At 45.8% G+C, this 23,314-nt stretch overlaps 1 protein-coding gene across 1 annotated transcript in view; it reads right to left on the reverse strand.

Moving 5' to 3' along the window:
• Positions 1 to 23,314, reverse strand: part of cacna1c (calcium channel, voltage-dependent, L type, alpha 1C subunit) — a 1,337,968-nt gene that overhangs the window by 394,585 nt on the left and 920,069 nt on the right. The window contains exons 22-24 of the mRNA XM_078568241.1: positions 10,363 to 10,469; positions 6,844 to 6,931; positions 2,328 to 2,435 (exon numbers count right to left, since the gene is read on the reverse strand). Coding sequence (XP_078424367.1) covers positions 2,328 to 2,435; positions 6,844 to 6,931; positions 10,363 to 10,469 — 303 coding nt within the window. The remainder of the gene's footprint in view (positions 1 to 2,327; positions 2,436 to 6,843; positions 6,932 to 10,362; positions 10,470 to 23,314) is intronic.

The raw sequence follows: 23,314 nt of genomic DNA on the forward strand, positions 1-23,314 counted from the left end.
CTGAATGATTCTGATGCATCCTGCTAAATTAGGTACAGTAGATGATCACACTACACAATCCAAATTGAACTTTCAGCATCACAATTCTGAGCAAATATATCAAATCAAAGCAAAAGATTTTGTGAAAGATTTAGAACCTAAGTAGAAACAAAGCCTTGGTTAGACCATTCCTGGAATATGTTCAATGCTTGGCACCACACCTTAGGAAGGATATATTGACCTTGGAAGGAGTGCACCTGGATGGAGATTTACTAGAATGATATCTGGACTCCAATGATTAAATTATGAAAAAATATTACACAAACTGAGGTTATATTTCCTGGTATTTAGAAGACTAAGAGTGATTTGATAAAAGTTTTCAAGATATTAATGGAAACTGGTAGGATAAAAAGAGATACATTTTCCTGCTGATTGGGGAAAGTAGGACTCGGGGAGATAGCCTAAAAATTAGGGCCAGCCCAGGCCTTTCAGGAGTTTAATTAGGAAACACTTCTACACGCAAAGGTGATACAAGTTTGGAACTCTTTCAGAAATGGCACTTGATGTTAGGTCAGTTGTAATTTTAAAATTTGAGATTGATAGATATTTATCATTCAAAGGTATTAAAGGATATGAGGTAAAGGCGGGTAAATCTGAGGATATGGGGTAGACCATTTAGGACTGAGATGAGGAGAAATTTCTTCACCCAGAGAGTGGTGAGCCTGTGGAATTCATTACCACAGAAAGTAGTTGAGACCAAAACATTGTACCTTTTCAAGAAGGAGTTAGATATAGCTCTTGGGGCGAAAGGGATCAAAGGGTATGGGGAGAAAGCAGGAGCAGGCTATTGAGTTGGATGATCAGCCATGACCATAATGAATGGCAGGGCAGCCTCGAAGGGCCGAATGGCCTACTCCTGCTCCTAGTTTCGATGTTTCTATGTAAATGATGTTATGTCACAGATCAACCATAATCTCATTGAAAGACTGAACAGACTCAAGGAGATCTATGCCTATGCCTATGCCTGTTCCTATGTTCCTAATGTGAAATGCAAAGATAATATAATGGATATATTTAATCATGTTATTCTGATTTTTATTTATTTTTAAGTTTTGTTCAAATTCTTATTTTGGACATTATATATTTTTGTTACTTTAAAAAAAAGGTAGATTAATATTTTACAGAAAGCATTTTGAGCAGTTTGGGATAAAAGGTAGGGTAGTTGGAGAACTTTGGGTCAACACAGAGTGACAAGTTTACAAAGGAGATTTGCATTATAAATCTGGGCATAGTCAATTATAATGGAAAAAACATTGAAACAAGCATGTGACAAGAAGAGTGACAACAGGAAGTAAGGTTTAGCAGACAAGATGTATCACTGTGTCATTTACTTTAGCGTGTTACATTTCCAATTGAGAGAACACACTGAAACATTTTGAAAAACCATTTTCTGACCTGCATAAGTATGACATTACAAAATAATATCAACTGTTTTACTGGAAGAGGAAAAGGGAAAAAAAAAAGTGAATATTGCTGAAAAGAGAAGCTTCCCTTTCCAAAAAATCGCCAGTGAATGAGGTCTTAAGTGCCCTGATTGCCTCTAGCCAATTTCAGTGACAGTCCACTCTTGGGAAACTTGCCTGGAAGTGGAAGCAAATTGAGAAGCCATCTTAATGGGTTTTTCTGCAATTGTCCCGCACCCCCTCCTCCAAATCTGCCTCCAAGAGGCTGGGAAAACTCCACCAGTCTATTTGAGTACCATAGAACAAGAAATAGCATGGTGAGTCATACACATCTATTGTGCTTGGGCGTTAGATGCCGGCATCTACTACAAGAATGGAACAACAGATATCCTTATTAAAATGATTTGGTATATAGGCATTAGTAAGGTAGTAGGAAAAGACAGCTTGACATGTTACTTCCTAACACCCTTCCCAAACTTTGGAAATCAGAGCTCTGCAACTATAAAAGCCATACATACTAAAATTTATATTCTAACTTTAAAATGTTCAGATCTGCACAGTGTTGTACTGCACGCAGATTTGAGGCCTCCAACAGTGATCTCATGACCAACATCAAAGTAGGAACTGGGGCTGTTATAATGACATTGATCTTGTTAGACTAAATACCAAACATACATATAGTTAGGGCAAGAGGAATGCACATTCAAGCCAGTCACTTTCACATTACGGCTGTTGGTTCAGAGAGACATAGAGGACTAACAGCAGATTACCCTCCTACCATGCATGGGGTATGGAATTTGAATGCAAGGGAAAGAAATGAGGGATGGGGTAGGAAGAATTAATTAACTGATTTAATTTACAAAATAAACACTAATTCAATCTTACCTTGAAGAGTTGTACACCAATACAGGCAAACATGAACTGGAGTAACGTGGTCACTATCACAATATTACCAATGGTTCTCAGGGCCACAAACACACACTGAACAACGTGCTGAAAAGGTAACAAATGTGACTGTTTCATTATTTTCCATAATATAAATGCAATTTGCTAAAACCTAAAATTAGAACTAGCAAGCGTTTTTAAAAGATAAATTGAAATGTATTCTGCAGGTCAAAGGATAAAGATTTTTTTACCATGTCGTGATTAAAGTGTAACTTTTTTTATTCACTCATGGGATGTGAGTGTCACTGGCAAGGCCAATATTCATTTTCTATTGTCATGAACACACAACTTTGCAATATGATTATGTTCTAAAATGTACCTTTAACTCAAAGTGGAATAGACAATTCTGGAAAGGGTGTAAGTAGAATTTCTTGTAAACACCTCAGTTATACGAAGCGCCCATGTGATCTCAGGTTTCTCAGAGAGAAATTTAAATAGAAACCCATTGAGGTGCCGAATGACAGTTTTAACACTTCTCACAGTAGTTCACAGAACTCAAAAAAGCTGTTGCTGAGGCGCAGGCAAGAAGGAGCATTGGAATTCTCCCTGGAATAGATCTTCTCTGTGCTGTAGGAAATGATGGGGAGCAGAATTAAATCTCTCTATGGGGAAAGCAGTTTTAACAGAGCCAACTAAGCCATTTCAATGGATTGGATACATGAACCTCTGGAATTCTGGATAGTCAGGATTGATGTGACTGGAAGGACAGGGGAATTTGTCGAGGTGTACCTTGCTGGTGATAATCAAATCTGGAAACCGCAGGTGGGGTGGAACGATCGTAGAGGGACACTGGAAGTTTCAACCTGGCATGGCAGGAAGTGGTGAATCTCTGCTGGAGAGCTAGGAGTTAGTTTGAGACTGTCCCTTTAATGCTGCATATCTGTCAGGGGCGTGGCATAGAGTAAAAGCATTTTGTAGGCATATTTTGGTTGCATTAGTTAGTTAATGCGAAACATTCCCTTTTCTTCTGTTTGATGTATCAGTTGCCTGTTAATTAATGCTTGATCTGTGTTAATCTAGTTTATCTGTTACATTAAGAGTTTTAAAAAGTGAAATCTTGTCCTTCGGTTATTTCCGTGAGCATTATGGGATTTCCTTTCATTTAAACAGTTATCAGTCTCTACGGAGAGTGCAACACCATTCCTAATTGTTCTTGCGAAGGTTGGGCGAGCCGCCTAGAAGTACTTGAACTGCTGCATTCTGTATGGTGTAGTTACACCCACAGTGCTCTTAGGAAGAGAGTTTCAGGATTTTGACCCAGCGACAATGAAGCAACGGTGACACAGTTCCAAATCAGGATGGTGTGTGGCTTGGAGGGAAACTCGCAGGTGGTAGTATCCCCAGGCATTTGCTGCCCTTATTCTTCTAAATGGTAGAGGTTGCAAGTTTGGGAGGTGCGGTTGAAGCATGTTGCCTAGTCTAAAGTTGAGATGCTGTTCCTTGATGCTGTTCCTGTATTGAGCTTCACTGCAGGAAGCCAAAGGCAGAAAGAGTGGGAGCAGGGTGGAGAATTAAAATGATAGGCAATTGGAAGTTCAGGGTCATACTTGGGAATGAACAGAGGTGCTTCACAGAACAGTCACCTAATCTGTGATTGGCCTTCGCAATGTAAAGGAGACCACATCGTGAGCAGTGAACACTAAATTGAAAAAAGTGCAAGTAAACCATTGGGCAGCAACATGGGCTGGAAAACTGAGGTGGGTGGGCACGTAATTTAATTTTCTGGCACCATCCTGCCTCTGAGTCATTTTTCTGGAGGCTGGATCAGGAGTAGATCGGCTATCCACCTGCAGGTGGTGGGTAGCTTGTTAAGATAATTAAAAGGTCAGTTAAAGTCATTGATCAGATGCCGACTGGAATTTTCCTGGTGGCAGACTGGCAAGCCAGCACTCCAGGACAACTTTGAAGTCTTCTCTGCCTATTTGGTTACACTTATGGTGCAGACTGACCTGTGGAAGGGCTCTCCCTTCATGATGATGGTTCAGCTGCTGTGGTCATTTTTTACTCTAAATGTTTGGATACATCAAAATGGAGATGTTCCCTCTCTCCTTAAGTGGCCTTACATGCAACTCAGGCTGCGACTCCTTCTGTGCTGGAGGGCCTTCTATTGGACCTCCAGCTTCAAGAGCCTGCTTGATGTCTTAACTGGATGGTGAGTCATCCTCTGGCCACTAAGTGGACAATCCAAGCAAATTGGGTTATTACTCCTTACACACTGCGGGTTCAGGACCCACATTTGGTGCCAATTCCAGGATCCCAACCCAAAATGGAAAATCTTGCTCACTGTTTCACCTAAAAGGAGTGATTGGGGCCTTGGATGGTGAGAAGAGAGGAGGTAAAAGGGCAGGTGTTGTATCTCCTGCATGGAAAGGTGCCGTAACAAAGGGAGGGGGTTTTGGGGGGTGACTGAAGAGTGGACCAGGGTGAAAGGTGGTGAGGTGGAAGGTGATGAGAAGGGGAACCCTAACATGGTTCTGGGAGGGAGGGAAATGGGTGAGAGCAGAAGTGCGTGAAATAGAGCGGACACGGTCCAGGGCCTCTTCAACCACAATGGGGAAGTGGGGTGTATCCTCAGTTGAGGAAGTGCCAGTATGCAAGGTTGATTCATTGGAACATATGCAATGCAGAAAAAAAGGAACTGGGGGACTGGAATAGAGTCCTTACAGGAAGCAGGATATGAAGAGATGTAATCAAGGAACTTCGGGAGCATCAGTAGGCTTATAGTGAATGTTGGGTGATAACCTATCCCTAGAAATAGAGAAAGAGAAGCCAAGGAAGGAAAGGGAAGACCATGTGAACACAAAAGAAGTGTGAAAACTGGAAGAAAAGTTGGTGAAATTTTGCAGTTCAGGCTGACAGAAGGAAACAACACCAATACAGCTATCGGTGAACCAGAAAAGAGGTGATGAAGAGGCCCTGAGTAGGACTGGAACAAAGGGTGTTCAACATATCCCACAAAAAGGCAGCAATAGCTAGCTTCACTCATAGAAATACCTTTTAAATGAGTGGAGTTTAAGGTGCACTTGAGCATGTTCAGTCAGGTGGAGGACGGTGGTTGTGGATGGGAACTGATTAGGCCTCTGTTCAAGGAAGAAGTGTAAAACTCTCAGGCTGTCCTTCTGGGGGAATGGAGATATAGAGGAATTGGACATCCATGGTGAAAAGGGCAGGGTTAGGGACAGGAAACTTGAAACTCTTAAAGTGACAAGGGCATCGGAAGAGTCACAGGTGTAAGTGGGAAGGGACTGGACTAGGGAGAAAATAAAAGTTAATATAGGAAGAAATCAGTTCAGTGGGGCAGGAGCAGGCTGAAATGCTGGGTTTACAGGGCAGTCCTGGTTGTGGATTTTGGGAAAGAGGTGGATGTGGGCTGTTTATGGTTGAGGCACAATGAGATTGGAGGCCGGGGAGGGAAGATCTCCAGAGAGATAAAGTCAGTGACGGTCTTAGAAACAATGGTTTGACGTTTGTTGGTGGGGTCACTGTCTAGGGGGATGTATGTGGAAGTGTCTAAAAGTTGCTGTTTGGCCTCTGCTTGGTGGAGGTAGGTATGTACCACCCTTGTCAGCAGGTTTGATGCTGTTAAGGTTAGACCTGAGAGAACAGGGTGCTGTAGTTCAGAGGAAGATGGCTTAGAGTGAGTGAGGGGACCAGAGAATTTGAGACAGCTGAGGTCAGGCCAGCATTTCTCAATTAAAAGATCTAGAGAGCATAACTTACCAAAGGGAGGTGTCCAGGTGGGGGGAGAATATGGGAGACAGGTAAAAAGGTATGTTGTGCAGGGGAAAGTCTCCTGGCCAAAGAAGTGGACATGGAAGTGAAGACGATGGAATAAGAACTCAGTGTCGTGGCAAGTTCAAAATGTATTAAGGCATGGGAGGATGCAGCCTTTGCTAAGAACAGATCGCTTAGGGTCAGAGAGGGAGAGGTTGGAGTATATTGGGAATAGATGGCTAGGAGTGATAGCTAGATGGTGATCAGGAATAGGAAACACTGACCAATTTCCTCTACCCAGGACATCGAGGCCAATTGTATTACTCCATCAGCAAACTCAGTAGCAACCAGAAGCTGAATCTAGGATCTTCCTGGTCTACATGCCTCAGTTGCCACTTCCATTGGTAATTAATCTATTGGGGAGAAGCTAATGAATTTAATTGCCAATTGATTAAATCTCATTAATCTGTAAATACTGTTATTTATTTCTTCATCATTTTGTGGATGATCCTGTCGATACAGAACATGTTAGATTACTCTACCTCTGTACCATCGATTTTCTCATATATGCCAGGACTTTTCAAAAAACTCCATACAGTCCTAGAGTGTGGAAGGAAGTCTTGGAGGCACTATCAAAAAGGAAGTAAGTTGCTTCTTGCACCGTTACAGATTACACCCCTGTATATTCACACAACTGTACTCAAAATTCATTCAGCATTCATTTTATGTGAAGATTAATTACCTTCAATCCCTTTGCTCTATTAATGGCTCTCAAAGGTCTCAATACACGCAGCACTCTGAGAATCTTTACTACTGCTATTGCACTGGAGCTGCAAAGAAAGAAACTGTATTTATCAAGGAGAAAAACTCTCTTTTATTGATTGATATCAATATTAATTGGGACTGGGAGCAGTGGGAGCTTTAAACTCCTGGTCCTCATCTGCATAGTTTTAATCAGGTTCCCACCTGAAACAAGCAGAAAGTGACACTAGCCAACAGGCAGGAGTGGAATGATGGGCAACAGGATGTTGCTACCAGAAATCAAAAGAATCGTCCCATAAAAAGAATATTCTTATGGCAATCAGGCAAGTCAATGAGAAGGGGTTCAGGAAGACCTTGCAGTCCTGCTGCTCCTGACACCACAGTGAAAGGCCCCAACTCCCCCTGCTAGGTTGGTCTGGTGGGAAAGCCATGAAGCCTTTCTGTGCAGGCCTCTGCTTAAAATAGCAGTTGGGTCCCCATGATGTCATCAGAGAGTGATCTGCCTATTTAAAGAAGGACCATGCCAATTCTCAGTGGGTATCCTTCCAATCTGTTCAGAAGCGCAGTTTAAAATAAGAACCTGCATGCAATGAGCAGTACCTCAGTGGTAAGAACAATGGGTAATTCTTACAGCCCAACTGCCCTGTTTTGCCAAGCAAGCTGAGTTCAAATTGCCCCTATAATTTCTGAAAATGGCATTTCATTTAATGCTGGCTGATCACTAATTCATTGAAACATAAATTTCATCTTCCATAGTCTAACAGATGGTGTCATAATATCAGCTTCAACAGTGCATATTCCTGCATTAACATTGTAAATGATGTCATTTAGAGGTTTTTTCTGCTGAGAACCATTTGGGTTGCTGCTTGATTTTGATTTTTGAGTCAAACAGACTATTCAAACTGATGTGTTTATTTCAATATTGAATTCAAGGAGTTGTGGTGGAGAAACCATCAATGAATTGACATCATGCCCCAGATAGGAACATAAGAACAGGAATAGGCTATTTAGTCCCTGGAGCTTGTTCCACCACTCAATAAGATCATGCCTGATCTGTGGTTGAACTCCATATGTCTGCCTTTGCCCCATATACCTTAATATTTTCTGATAACAAAAATCTATCTTAATTTAAAATTAACAATTAATTGAGCATCAGTTGTGATTCGCACAATAAGAGTTCCAAAATTCTATCACCCTCAAATTCTCCCTCAAATGCTTCCCTTTGATATTTTGAAAACTTTGGCCAGAATTTTCCAGCCGTTGGCATCGGGCACCATGGGGGGTGGGGCCAAAAATTGGTTTTACGCTGTCGTCATACCAGTTTGTGATTGTCCCCTGGTCAATGGCGGGTCATGTTTTCCACTGCCGCACGTCAGGGATGTAAATTTAATACATTTGCATCTAATTATAAGCCCTGCTTGCCGGAATCATACCCCCATGTCAAATGTAGCGACCACATCGGCGTGACTTCAGAACAGTGTGCTTCACAACTGCCTTTAAAAGGTATGCACCTAGCAACCTGATCTTCAAGGGGAACTTGGAGGTGAGTACACACAACCTTGTGTAGCGCTTGCATGTCCTGTAGGACATCAAGGAAGAGGCGTCGTGCCTTTGTGGGGGCGCAGACAGGTCGCTTCTTCCCAGCTGGCTTTCAGTTTGGTGCCGGGCAAGGGCTCAAGTGCGGGTCAGGCTGTGGGTGCGGGGAAGCGGGGGAGGGTTGGGAGGCAAGGCAGCACAAACAGACTGAAGGAAATACTGAAGTATATGCCAGGGGGGTTGGGAGAAAGACAGTACGGACAGACTGAAGAAAATACTCAAGCATGTGCCAGGGGTTGGGGGAGGGGGGGTTGAGGGATATGGCCACGCACTTGGAAAAACTTGTCAAAAGTGAGCATTCTTCCACAGCTGAGATCATTCAGCTGCAAATCCATTGATATGCTTAGTGCGGGGCCTCTGAAGCCCCCCTGGCATATGCTTGAGTATTTCCTTCAGTCTGTTTGTGCTGCCTTGCCTCCCAACCCTACCCCTGAAGCTTTGCCACCCACTCAAGCAATGCAAAAGCATGAAAGTGTCAGCAAAGGCTCCAGAGCTTTTCACCCCTCGGGTGCAGGCTGCAAATTAATGTGCATTTTAGGGGATAGCAGAGCAATTGGTCAATTGGGTAAGCTGTACAATCCTCTTGCGAAACGCAGCCATGGCGCAGTCACTGGTGGAGGCGCTGAGAGCCTCTTGCAATGTCTTTATTAAAGTTTGGACCAGTATCCATTGTGGTTCAAGCTAACAGTGCAGCCTTGTTGTGCGGGTTAGGAAAATGCCTCCACCTGACCTGAGAGCACAGCATGCAGTCCAAAGGCCGAAGCTGCCACCCATCAGTCAAATGGAGTCAGGCAGAGATGGGTGGAGTTTTGGACAGCCTATGAGCACGCTGCACACTGGCCATCTAAGTGTTGGCCAGCACTCTCCTGCATACGTGAAGGGGTCTTCAGACTTAACCAAGAGAGGTTCTTAGGACACCCAGGCTAACCCACGGGTCTCTCTCTTTGTGCTGCAGGATAAGAACATCTGGATCTTCTACTTTAGCCATATCTTCCAAAAATGTAATCACGTTTGTCAAGTCTGACCTACCCTTTAAAAATCCATGCTGGCTCTCTCTGATCAGCTGAAAGTTTTCAAGGTATTCATTCGCCCTATTCTTAATTATAGGCTCTAGTAATTGCCCAACATCAGATGTTAGGCTAAATGGTGTATAATTCCTTGGTTTTCCTCTTTCATGTTTCTTAACTAGCAGAGCCTTTGGCATGCCTAACAAATATCTAATAGCAAAATATGAATACTAATTGTCCTGTACTTCTAATACTTTGATGCAGCTGAGTATCTAGATCCTTTGTGTAACATCTAATTTTATGCCAACCATCTCATAAACATTTGAATATAAGAATGAAAATTTGGCCTGATTTTAACATTGACATATAACAAATCTAATTGTGGGATGAAAAGTAGAAAATTGAAAATGCGTTATTAAAGCAGATCAACTTCACACTTTTAAATTTGTAACCAGTACATTGGAAAGGTTAAGGACTTTTAACATTACACAGTTGCCAGCAAGTTTGAATCTTTGGATTCTTTTCAGAAAAGTTTTTAATTTGACCGTTAATATTTGAATACGATCCTTCCCAACCCTCCCAAAAATAAATTCAACTAAATTTAGTTGTTTTAAAATGACGAGTGTATGGGATATCACCCAAGATTTTGTTGTGGTCATTATGAGATTGTTTTGATTTTTTTTTTCTTTTTCTATGCAATTGTTTTGAAATGGAGTCTGAACCATTACACAATAGAAGCAGGTGCAAAACAGGGTAGAATGGAGGCATCATGAATTTACAAGCAACTCAATCAACTTAATATTTCTAAACCAATTTATCTGGTAAATTACGTTGGCACAGCATGAAAATGTTTAATAAGTAAAAAATCAAAAAATAAAAACACATTTGTAACTCACTCCATTCCAAAAGAGATGAGAGAGACGCTAACCACAACCAAGTCAAGTATGTTGAAGTAATTCCTGCAGAAGGAGCCTTTGTGAATGAATGCCCCATAGGCGGTCATCTGTGCAAAAGCGACATAAAGATGTGACCACAAAGAAACTTTTCAAATCAAATGTAATTAAAACAAAGTCTCTGATCATTGTAAAAGCACAGTTTCATGTTTATATATATTTGAAGAGGTTATGAGTTGAAGGGTTTCCACCACATAGTAAAATTGATGCACAGGGATTTTCCCTTGATTTATTAAAGTGATGGCATGACGTTAATTCAATCAGGAAATGCCATCGAAGAAATTGTCAAGACAATGATTTTTCCAAAAAGCACTGGTTCTCCCAAATCTATGCACTTTTACTCCAAAGTTTCAATGTTACTTCTGTACTTGCTTGATGTATCTGGTACTGCATGGCATATTGTAACTTTTTTTTAATACTGCTGCCTGCCTTCTCATTTACAGAGTGTATTTTTTTACCTTTAAGGACCGATAGGCTGAGAAATTGGTTTAGTTTCAGAAACTGCACAAAGTGGGCAGCTGCATGGAACTTACATTTGAAGATGTCAGTCCAAGATCCCCCAAATATATAAAATTGGTGCGCCAGGGGCAAGAATTTTCCCGTTGGCGAGTAGGGGCGGGGTCCGCTCACCGATGCATAAAATGACATGGAATGACGTTGGGCGGAACTCCTGATGTCATCCCGCGTCATTTGCATTTTCAGGTCGGCGGGGGTGCAGCCAAGTCAGCTGTGCGCCCACTGACCTGTCAACAGCCTATTGAGGCCATTCAAAAAGCAATTAAAGCAATTAGTGGACCTGCCTGTCCAACCTTAAGGTTAGCGGGCAGTTCGGGAGCGCTGGCGGCCACCTGAAAATGCATGAAATCTCATCCACGGGTGGGATGAGGTTTCATGACTGAATTAAAAAATTAAGATTCACTTTTACTTGAAGTTATCTCCATGTCCCAACTCATATGACATTGTCACATGAGAGGACATGGATGGTAAATGAAATTTTCGAAAGAATAACTTTTTCACTTTGTGAACCGATCTCCCTGAGGCAGCACTTAGTCTCTGGAAGATCGGAGCGCACTTCTGCATTTGCCATTCCCCCCTCCGCCCGCACAGGGAGCGTACAGTGCTTCCATGCGGACGTCACGCTGGGCGGGCCCTAACTGGTCCGTCCACAAAAAATGGCGGACCATGCCCGCTCCCACACTTCCCCCCACCCGACGGAGGAAAATTTTGCCCATGGATAACAATCAACATCCTGATGGAGCTTGCCAGTCAAGGTCCACAAAAAACACTGGTTCCAATTGAGCATTGATGCAAGAGCTTCCTCATACTGAACTATAAATTATTTTTGAAAACTGATTTTAAAAAAATTGCTTTACATAAAAATAGGCGTCTGGAAACTATTTATTTCCTGAGGCTTAAAAGCCAGAAGACCTTAGGTTTTGATGATGTAGTTTGCACTTAACATGATATTGCATTTCAGCATGACAATCCTATTTTATTCTGTCATTGTATATACATGTCAAATTTGCCAAACATTTTTCTACAGAGGTTCCTCCTTAATATGAGTTAAGTTGTGCTTTATTGCTTTTTAATGGAGCACCAGACAGGAGTGGTTATGGAAAGCCAAGATTAAGTACAGTAATATCAGGTTTCAATGTTCCAGTCCTGAAATGAGGACAGTGGGCAGAAATTTCCGTGCCCGCTGGTGTCCAGCATCATAGTGGGCGTGAGGGGAAAAATGGCCGGAAGGCCAAAAATCAGTTTCATGACATCATGAAACCAGTTTACAATCGTCCGCTCCACTGGTCAATGGCGCGCCGCGTTTCACGCCGCCGCAGGTTGGGAGCTTCATTGAAAAAAGACTGTACATCATTATAAGCCCAATTCACCGGAATCATCCCCCCATGCTGGATCATCTGAGCAGGTTGGCGTGATTGCATGCCGACATGTTTCACAGTATCATTTATAGGGCAGGTACCTGGCGAGCTAAACTTGGAGGGGAACTTGGAGGTGAGTGCACATTAACATTGCGCTGCGCTCACGAGGGTTGCCTGTTGGATCTCAAGGTTGAGGTGTCACGCATTCAGGCAAGGGCACAGGCAAGTTGCATTTACCCAGCTGGCTGACAGTGCGTTGCTGGGGCAAGGGCAGCACTGTGGTTGGGGCGGGTTGGGTAGTGCGTGGCAAGGGCTGCACTGCGGTTGAGGTGAGTTGGGGGAGGGGGCAAAGGTTGCACTGTGGTTGAGGCGAGTTGGGGGAGGGGGCAAAGGTTGCACTGTGGTTGAGGCGAGTTGGTGGGGGCAAGGGCTGCACTGTGGTTGATGGTAATGCACAAGCAAGTGCAGGGAGGGAAGCGGCCACGCATCACCTTATATAAAGTGATCATTCTTTGGCAGCAGATACAGTTCAGATGCAGCCACATTGATGTATTTGGAAACAAAAACAAAAATACCTGGAAAAACTCAGCAGGTCTGGCAGCATCTGTGGAAAGGAGCCCAGTTAATGTTTCGAGTCTGCATGACTCTTCAGCAGAATATTTTTCCTTAGTTCTGTTGAAGAGTCATGCGGACCCGAAACATTAACTGGGCTCCTTTCCACAGATGCTGCCATACCTGCTGAGTTTTTCCAGGTATTTTTGTTTTTGTTTTCGATTTCCAGCATCCGCAGTTTTTTGCTTTTATCTTGATGTATTTGGAGTCGGGCTGTTAGCTTATCTGCCTACTTAAGCAACGCAGAGGCCTGAAAGTGCCACCAAATGCTCCAGAGCTTTTCATCCCTCAGGCACAGACTGCAAACTAATAAGCATTTTGGTGGACTGCAGAACAATTGGATAACTGCGCACATTGTACAATCCCCTTGCAAAAGCTGGCCATAGAGCAGTCACTGGTGGAGGCGATCACAGCCTCTTGCAATGTCTTCATTCAAGTTTGGACCAGTCTCCCCAATGGTTCAAGCTAACAGTGCAGCCTTGCAGTGTGGGTCTGGAGAATGCCTGCGCCTGAGCTGAGAGCACAGCGTGCAGTCTAACGGGCAAAGCTGCATCCAATCGGTCAGGTGGAGTGGTGTGGTGGGTTTTCGGGCAGCCATGCAGCACATGCAACTCTGGCAATCCAAGTGGTGGCCAGTACTCCCTGGGATGCGTTAAGGGGCCTTCAGACTTAATCAAAAGAGATTCTTAGAACACCCAAGCTAACCCAAGTGACTCTCTCTTTCATCCTGCAGGAGTACATCAGCAGCATGGAGCCTGGTGATCTAGCTGTATGCCTCATGGCTTATGAAGAGCGGAGACGAAGGAGAAGAGAGCAACAGAGGTCTTGCTAGATAGAGGGAGAAGCAGCACATACTGCTGAAGAGCCACAGCGAGCCGTTGCTGTTTGGCACCTAGCTAGATCCAGGGTCTATAGATGGCGCTTGTCATCCTGCAGATGACCAAGAACCGGTGTTGCTGAAGACTGCGCATGTTCAGGGAACTGTCGTTCACATCTGCCACCTGCTGCAGGATTTGGTGCCACAGGGACATCCACTGCCAGTGGCCGTGAAAATGACCGCGGCACTCAATTTTTACACCAGTGGTTCCTTTCAGAGCTCCACGGGTGACTTCTGTGGGGTATCTCAAGCCTCCATGCACAAATGCATCCATGAGGTCACAGATGCCATCTTCGCGAAGGCACACAACTTCGTGCATTTCGCCCAGGATCAGGAGAGCCTGTATGCAAGAGTTCTGAGATTTGCCCAGATCTCAGGTTTTCCACAGGTGCAGGGTGCCAATGACTGCACTCACGTGGTGCTCAGATCTCCATGGCAACAAGTGGTCAACTACGTAAACCGCAAGGGGTTCTATTCGCTGAATGTTCAGCTGATGCGCAACGACTACAAATGCATCCTGAGGGTTTGTGCATGGTTTCTAGGAAGTGTACACAACTCCTAAATTCTCAGACGGTCACAGGTCCTTGACGTCTTCCAGGGTCCACAGAGACTGCATGGCTGGCTCCTCAGGGGCAAGGGCAAACAGTGTGGCTGATGACACCCATGCGGTGGCCTCAGAGTGCAGCAGAGAGAAGGCTGCAACTTGCACCTTGGTGGAGCAAACCATTGGAATGTTGACAATGAGGTTCTGGTGCCTGGACTGGTCTGATAGAGCCCTGCTATACAGTCCACAGATCGTGTCAAACATCATCATCACCTGCTGCACCCTTCATAACCTGGTGCTGCAATGGGGAGCTGACTGAGGAGAAGGATCTGCATGTCCCCTCCGATGAGGAGGACATCGACGGGAATGAGGATGAGGAGGTCCATGAAGGTGAGGATAATGTGATGAGGCTATCGCACTGGCCAGAGAGGCAGGACCTCATAGCTGCTAGATTCGTGGAGAATGATGACGACATGCAGCGAGGAGACATTACAGATCCTCACATTGCATCTGTGAACGTCTGAGAACGTCTGACTCCTGTCTGTCTGATGGCAACTTGCTTGTGCTCTATGAACAGGGTCATATCATGGAAATGCAGCTGGGAAACTTCTCCCAATCTTATGGCATCCTTCGTGAGCTGAACCCTTCAGGACCACACTGTCGCCAAACAGGAATGCTGATGAGTTGAAGAGGGTCAGCCACACCTCAAAGGCGTGTACTCCCACAGAGAGAATGACGGAACTTGAAAAGTCCAGCGCTGCTGGGGTGGCAGTGGGAGGTGGGTGGGTAATGACTTTTCCGTGGGTGCGGTTGAATGCAGAGGGAAATCTCTCTGAAGGCAGAGAGCTGCCTCAGGGGGCTGCAGACCCGAAAACTATGAAATAAAGTTTTGAAAATCAGGGAAAAAATGTCCAAGCATCACAATCAGGCACCTGAAAATATAGATGATAGAATATGCTATCCATGGATTTTTATTTTTATTTTATTTAGTAATGGGAATCTCATCCCGTTATTTGATGAAAAATGCAAAGTCCGTCTGGCCGAATCGCCCATCTGCTAACCTTAAGGTTGGACAGACCACGAAAAATAGGAGACAATTGCGCCGTTAATGGGCTTAATTGCCCTCTAAATTGTTGGCGGGCACGCTTCCACTATTGCACGTGCCCACCGAGTGAAATATCGCGCGACATCTTCTCACGTGATTTAATGCCCAATTGGGGGTCGGGCGGCCCCTGGAGGGCCCTGGCCTGCTTCCGTTGTCTTGCTGTGTGGCAGCGGCACCCTCCTCGGCCTGTGGAGCTGGAGCTGCTGGGGTCACAGGAAGAGGGGTTTCAAATGAACCAGACACTCCCGCAGTCACCTGGGTGGATGGTCCCAGGGAGTGCACCTGCTAATCCTCTTCCGTCTGGGTGCCTGACGGCCCCTGGCTGACTCCTTGAGGAAAAGTGGAAGCTGGAGTGAGATTGAGCTGTCTCACATTGCTCTCGCATTGACACTGTAGGAGACCAGCTATGGCGCCAGCAATGAAATTCAGCCCACTCAGCAGTGCAGGACCAATGTCCTGGACCAAGGGCTCCGTGACGGCCCAGTGTTGACATCAGTACATTGGCATGCCGGCGCTATCACCTCAGGCTGATGGCGGACAGACTCCGCCATCATGCCTTGCAATCTGAGGAGTGCAGCAGACATCCCTTCCTGATTTCCCCAAGCTTGACTTTGCAGCTCCAGCAACTGAGGTATGACCGAGTCCAGAGGCTCGTCATCTGACTCGGACTTGGACTCAGGTCTCCAGCAGTCCTCTGAGTGCCGGAAGTCCTAGGAAGTCCCTGCCTCTGCCTGCTGTGGATCAGACAGTGCGATGTGCTCATCAGATTGTGGCCCCGAGGCTACTCTAAAGCCTGGCCCTACCGAAGTGTGTGTCCCTGCACTGGTGAGTGCTGTGATGGGTCTTCAATGAGAGTTCCAGCAGATTCCTCTTCTAAGGTGTCTCCAGGGCTTGAATCGAGCACCTGGGTCGCGGACTTCCTTGTCTGTAACCCAGATGTGCCTGCGAAAGCAAGGAGAGGTAATTAGTGCATGGCAGTGGCCTGTGCCACAGGACACATCACTCACAGGGCGGCTGTCTGATGGATGCTGCACCGCTGGATCCTCATTTGGTTGAGCACCGCTGACCTCACAGTCAGCACAGGAACAGTCGAGGTCTTCGCCAGCCAGCTGGATAACTCTATTTTCAAAGTCCCCGAGGTTCTTGATTTCAGGCATTCCTCCACCAGTCTGTGACCTCTCCCTTTTGTTGTGTGCCACCTTGTCCTGCATGAATACAGATGGAGAGAGTGTAAGCAGGATACTTAAAACAGGCAAAATTAAGGTGTGTGTGCGAGAGAGAGTGAATGGTGATGCCCTTGAACTGGCAGTGAGTGAGATCCCTGTAGATGTGTGATGGATTTGTGAATGTGTGAGTTGAGAGTGATGAGAAGGGTGACTTACCCTGGCAGAAGGGTTGAGATCATTCATCCTTTGTCGGCAGAGGGTGGCTGTTCTCTTTTGCAGGGTGTTGGCACTGACCACTGCTGCCATAATCTCCCAAGCCAGATTGGTTATGTTGCTGCCCCTCCTGCGGCCAGAGCGGGGATAGGGGACAACGTGGCGGGTCTCCACAGCGTCCAAAAGGCGTTCTGGAGACGCGTCACTAAATCAGGGTCTGGAGTCTTCTTGCTGTTTGGGGCCATGTCTTCTGTGCAGCAGTCCTCAGCTGGAAGCACTGACAGGTGTGTGCGTGGCTACTCTTTAAATATGGCGCTCGGTGTGAGGAAGTAGCGAGGTGACGGCATGGTGGACGAATCGGAGGCCGTCTGCCAGCGAAACGATGTGTTTCCTGGGAATACACGATTAATGAGGCAGGACTGTGACGATAAGGCGTGAAAACCTGCCATATAGGCCAGCGGGTAAAACGTTCTTACTCCTGCCCGCTACCGTACTTATTACAAATCTGGGACGATTCCGCCCAGTAATTTTGAGCTCGGAGTCAAATGCTATCATTTGAGTTTAAAAGACTCTTTTAACTAGGATGAGAGGGCTGGATAGAGTAGATAGGAAGAAAAGGGAGGGGAGTGAGTATAGCCAAGTAGCCCTTTCAGAGAGCCAGCATGGAAGCAAGAGGTCGAACAGTGAATTTCTCCTATGTAACCATTCTACGATTCTCTTCTATTCAATGGGAAGAATTTTCCCCCCGTTGTGGGGGTTGTGCAGGGGCGGGCAGGAGTGGCGCGAACCCAAGCAGCGCCCCCGATTGGGTCCGCGCCGTCATTTTACTTGAGCAATTAAGGCCCGCCCAGCATGACACACACCTGGAAGCGCTGTGCGCTCCCTGTGCGGGCAGGAGGGCGATTCCCTGAGTCAGGGCCTACGCTCTTTCGCGCATGCGTGCAAAAGAGCGCAGAAATCTCCCTGAGGCATGGAGGTGCCTGAGGGAGATCAGTTCACGTTCAGAAAAATTTAATAAAGGAAAAAAATTTAAGGACATGTCCCCTCGTGTGAAACTGTCACATGAGCTGGGACATGTCCATTAATTTTTCCAAAATTTTTCATTTAATTAATAAACCCTTCATGAAACCTCATCCCGCCTGTTGATGAGGTTTCATGAAAAATGTGAAGGCCGCCTGGGCACTTCGCCTACTCGCCAATCTTAAGGTTGGACGGGCAGCATTCTTAACAACTTTAATTGCTTTCTTAATGGCCTTAATAGGCCTTTGACAGTTTGGCAGGCACGCAGCCAAGTCAGCTGTGTGCCCGCTGAACTGACAATTTAAATGACGTGCGGTGACGTCGGGCCCTGCCCCCGCTCGCCGACTGGAAAATTCTCCCAAATGCGTATTTTTAGAATCAGATTTTAAGGCTAATGGTTCGTTATGAATATGAACAGAGCAATTTAGGAATCCAGTTACATAAGTCATTAAAATCTAGTTTGCAAGTGCGAAAAGTGATCAAAATAGCTGACATAATGCTACATTTCATCACAAGAGACCTGAATGCAAGCATTGCTGCAGTTAGACAACCTGTACTTATTGTCCAGTCGGCGAGTGGGGGCAGGGCCCACTCGCCGACGCATAAAATGACACGCGATGACATCAGGTGTGCGTCCCGACGTCACCGCGTGTTATTTAAATTGTCAGTTCAGCGGGCACACAGCTGACTCGGCTGCGTGCCCGCCAAACTGTCAAAGGCCTATTAAGGCCATTAAGAAAGCAATTAAAGTTGTTAAAAATGCTGCCCGTCCATCCCTCATGTTTCGAACCCACCCAGGATTACAGGTATCTCTGGGACATACAACACTCCTCGGACTACTGTTCTCGTCGCATTCTGAGATCCACACTCAGTGCCATGCGCTGCCATATGAACACACTCGACCTCTCCCTCCAGCAGCACCGCCGCACCCTTTTTCAAAACTGCGCATGCCCCTAGTTTCATTTTATTCTTCGTCTCATCCGACACCTCAACAATAAACTTTGTCTCTTTCTTTCAGGTTCAAAGGAACACAAGCTCCAACAATTCATCGACACCAACACCCATCCAGGACCCTCCAGCCCTGCCTGCCCCTCTGTCCCTATCCCGTCTTCCAATCCCCGCCCCGGCCGTGTATTCACCATACCCCCTGACCTTCCCCTCTCCGACACTGAACGTTCAGTGCTCAGCAAAGGACTTAGATTCATACCCTTATGCCCTCATCTCAATGAATTTCAGGCTCGGCACGATGCTGAACTCTTCTTCCGCCGCCTTCGTCTCTGTGCTCACTTCTTTGGGCAGGAGTCCTCTCCCCGTTCAACGGATCCTTTTACCCACCTCCAATATTCTCCCTCCACCTGGATCCCTCCCTCTGGATTCTTACCTTCTCTTGATCTTTTCATTGAGAACTGTCGGCGTGACATTAGTCGTTTCAATTTCTCTACTCCTCTCACCCATTCTAACCTGTCTCACTCTGAACTTGCTGCACTCCGTTCTCTCAGGTCCAACCCTGACATTGTCATCAAACCCTCTGACAAGGGTGGTGCTGTTGTTGTCTGGCGCACTGACCTCTACCTCGCAGAGGCTGAGTGTCAACTCGCAGACACTTCCTCCTACCTCTCCCTGGACCATGACCCCACTACTGAACATCAAGCCATTGTTTCCAGGACTGTTACTGACCTAATCTCCTCTGGAGATCTTTCTTCCACAGCTTCCAACCTGATAGACTCCCAACCTTGGACGGCCCGCTTCTACCTCCTACCCAAAATACACAAACAGGACTGTCCTGGCAGACCGATTGTGTCAACCTGTTCCTGCCCCACGGAACTCATTTCTCCCTATCTTGACTCCATTCTCTCTCCCCTTGTCCAGTCCCTTCCCACCTACATCCGTGATTCCTCTGACACCTTATGTCACATCAACAATTTCCAGTTCCCTGGCCCCAACTGCCTCCTCTTCACCATGGACGTCCAATCCCTCTACAACTCCATCCCCCACCGGGATGGTCTGATGGCTCTCCGCTTCTTCCTCGAACAGAGGCCCGAACAATCCCCATCCACCACTACTCTCCTCCGTCTGGCTGAACTTGTTCTCACACTGAACAATTTCTCCTTAAACTCCTCTCACTTCCTCCAAATAAAAGGTGTGGCTATGGGTACCCGCATGGGCCCCAGCTATGCCTGTCTCTTTATGGGGTATGTGGAACATTCTTTGTTCCAGTCCTACTCCGGCCCCCACCCACAACTCTTTCTCCAGTACATCGATGATTACTTCGGTGCTGCTTCATGCTCTCATCTGGACCTGGAACATTTTATTAATTTTGCTTCCAATTTCCACCCCTCCATCATTTTCACATGGTCTATCTCTGACACTTCCCTTCCCTTCCTTGACCTCTCTGTCTCAATTTCTGGTGATAGACTGTCCATCAATATCCATTACAAGCCTACCGACTCCCACAGCTACCTTGACTACAGCTTCTCACACCCCGCTTCCTGTAAGGACTCCATCCCATTCTCTCAGTTCCTTCGTCTCCGTCGCATCTGTTCTGATGATGCCACTTTCAAAAGCAGTTCCTCTGACATGTCCTCCTTCTTCCTTACCGGAGGTTTTCCACCCACAGTGGTTGAAAGGGCCCTCAACCGTGTCCGGCCCATCTCCCGCGCATCCGTCCTCACACCTTCTTCTCCCTCCCATAAACATGATCAGGTCCCCCTTGTCCTCACTTATCACCCTACCAGCCTCTGCATTCAAAGGATCATCCTCCTCCATTTCCACCAACTCCAGCATGATGACACCACCAAACACATCTTCCCTTCACCCCCCCGGCAGCATTCCGTAGGGATCGTTCCTTCTGTGATACCCTGGTCCACTCCTCCATCACCCCCTACACCTCAATCCCCTCCCACGGCACCTTCCCATGCAACCGCAGAAGATGCAACACCTGCCCCTTTACTTCCCCTCTCCTCACCGTCCAAGGGCTCAAACACTCATTTCAAGTGAAGCAGCATTTCACCTGTACTTCCCTCAACTTAGTCTACTGCATTCGTTGCTCCCAATGTGGTTTCCTCTACATTGGAGAGACCAAACACAGACTGGGTGACTGCTTTGCAGAACACCTTCTTTCTGTCTGCAAGCATTACCCAGACCTCCCTGTCGCTTGTCATTTCAACACACCACCCTGCTCTCATGCCCACATGTCCGTCCTTGGCCTGCTGCATTGTTCCAGTGAAGCTCAACGCAAACTGGAGGAACAGCACCTCATCTTCTGACTCGGCACTTTACAGCCTTTCGGACTGAATATTGAGTTCAACAATTTTAAATCATGAACTCTCTCCTCCATCCCCACCCCCTTTCTGATTTTTCCCCCTCCTTATTGTTTTTTCCAATAATTTATATAGGTTTTTCTTTTCCCACCTATTTCCATTATTTTTAAATGTATTTCCATCCGTTGTTTTATCTCTACCTTTTAGCCTTTTCAGATTCCTTCACCCCACCCCACCCCCACTAGGGCTATCTGTACCTTGCTTGTCCTGCTTTCTACCCTTAATTAGCACATTCCTTTAGATAATATCACCACCTTCAACACCTCTTTCTCCTTTTGTCTGTGACATCTTTTGGTTATCTCCACCTATCACTGGTCCTCTATCCAGCTCTCTTGTCCCAACCTCCCCTCTTAAACCAGCTTATATTTCACCCCTTTTCTATTTTTCCTTAGTTCTGTTGAAGAGTCATGCGGACTCGAAACGTTAACTGTGCTCCCTTCCACAGATGCTGCCAGACCTGCTGAGTTTTTCCAGGTATTTTTGTTTTTGTTTTCGATTTCCAGCATCCGCAGTTTTTTTGCTTTTAACCTGTACTTATTACCCATTCTGCTCCAAAAAAGTGTGAGTGACTACTTTCTTTACCCACTCAATTTATTTTCTCAAATGAAAAGAAATTCAACTTTATATGAATTTTTGACGGGGCACAAAACAGGTGATAGCCAATCATCACACCTTGCCCATTATTCCTTCCCATTGGCCTGATATATTTAAGTTTCAGAATCATCTTTATCAGTGTTCTCTGAACCCTCTCCAATACAATATTGTTCTTTTGACATTATAATGTCCGAAATATTATTCCATACATGGTTTTAACTTTGTTCAAAATTAGGACAACCTGTTTTGATTTACAGTCAAACATACCTGAAGTTAAATGCTTTAATGGAATGAAGTTATTTTCCTTTTTCATCTTTGCTAATTATCCCTTCATGGTATCTCAATTATCAGCAAGGCTGAGTAGTCTAAGCCATCAAATTCAAGAAATGCACTCATTAGCTCATAAAGGTATATGGTTTCTGGCCCCTGAAAAGGTGCCTGGATTTCAATCCCACCACTTTATGATAGATAGCTGAGCAGTTATAAGACACATTTATAATTGCTGACATGTAATCCTTGCTTTATAAAAGCAGGCGAATTCTGGTCCTTCTCATCTCTTCATGGTGTGGCCAGAAGTCTTTCACCACAGATCCAGGATATGTAAATTTGCTGTGCAGCATACCTATTTTTGCCTGTTTCAAGCTCTGATTTGCACCAGATGACCCTTGAATACCAACACATGGTATTCATCTGATTACTGAAATGTATTCCATAATTAGTAGGCACTGCATGAAATCTTAGGTTAAATTTTCTGCTTATGTATTCCTAGGGTACAGTCTTGCCCAATGGGGGCACATATATAAAATGGTCTGGGTATAATCTTGTGCCATCTCAATTTCTCTGCTCCTCTCACCCATTCTAATCTGTCTCTCTCTGAATTTACTGCACTCCGCTCTCTCAGGTCCAACCCCAACATTGTCATCAAACCCGCTGACAAGGGTGGTGCTGTTGTTGTCTGGCGTACTGACCTCTACCTCGCGGAGGCTGAGCGTCAACTCGCAGACACTTCCTCCTACCTCTCCCTGGACCATGACCCCACCACAGAACATCAAGCCATTGTTTCCAGGACTGTCACTGACCTCATCTCCTCTGGAGATCTTCCTCCCACAGCTTCCAACCTGATAGTCGCCCAACCTCGGACGGCCCGCTTCTACCTCCTACCCAAAATCCACAAACAGAACTGTCCTGGCAGACCGATCGTGTCAGCCTGTTCCTGCCCCATGGAACTCATTTCTCGTTATCTTGACTCCCTTCTCTCTCCCCTTGTCCAGTCCCTTCCCACCTACATCCATGATTCTTCTGACACCTTATGTCACATCAACAATTTCCAGTTCCCTGGCCCCAACTGCTTCCTCTTCACCATGGATGTCCAATCCCTCTACACCTCCATCCCCCACCAGGATGGTCTGAGGGCCCTTAGCTTCTTCCTTGAACAGAAGCCCGAACAATCCCCATCCACCACTACCCTCCTCCATCTGGCCGAACTTGTTCTCACACTGAACAATTTCTCCTTTAACTCCTCTCACTTCCTCCAAATAAAAGGTGTGGCTATGGGTACCCGCATGGGCCC

This window comes from Cetorhinus maximus, chromosome 22 (assembly GCF_964194155.1).
Source record: "Cetorhinus maximus chromosome 22, sCetMax3.hap1.1, whole genome shotgun sequence".
Taxonomy (NCBI): domain Eukaryota; kingdom Metazoa; phylum Chordata; class Chondrichthyes; order Lamniformes; family Cetorhinidae; genus Cetorhinus; species Cetorhinus maximus.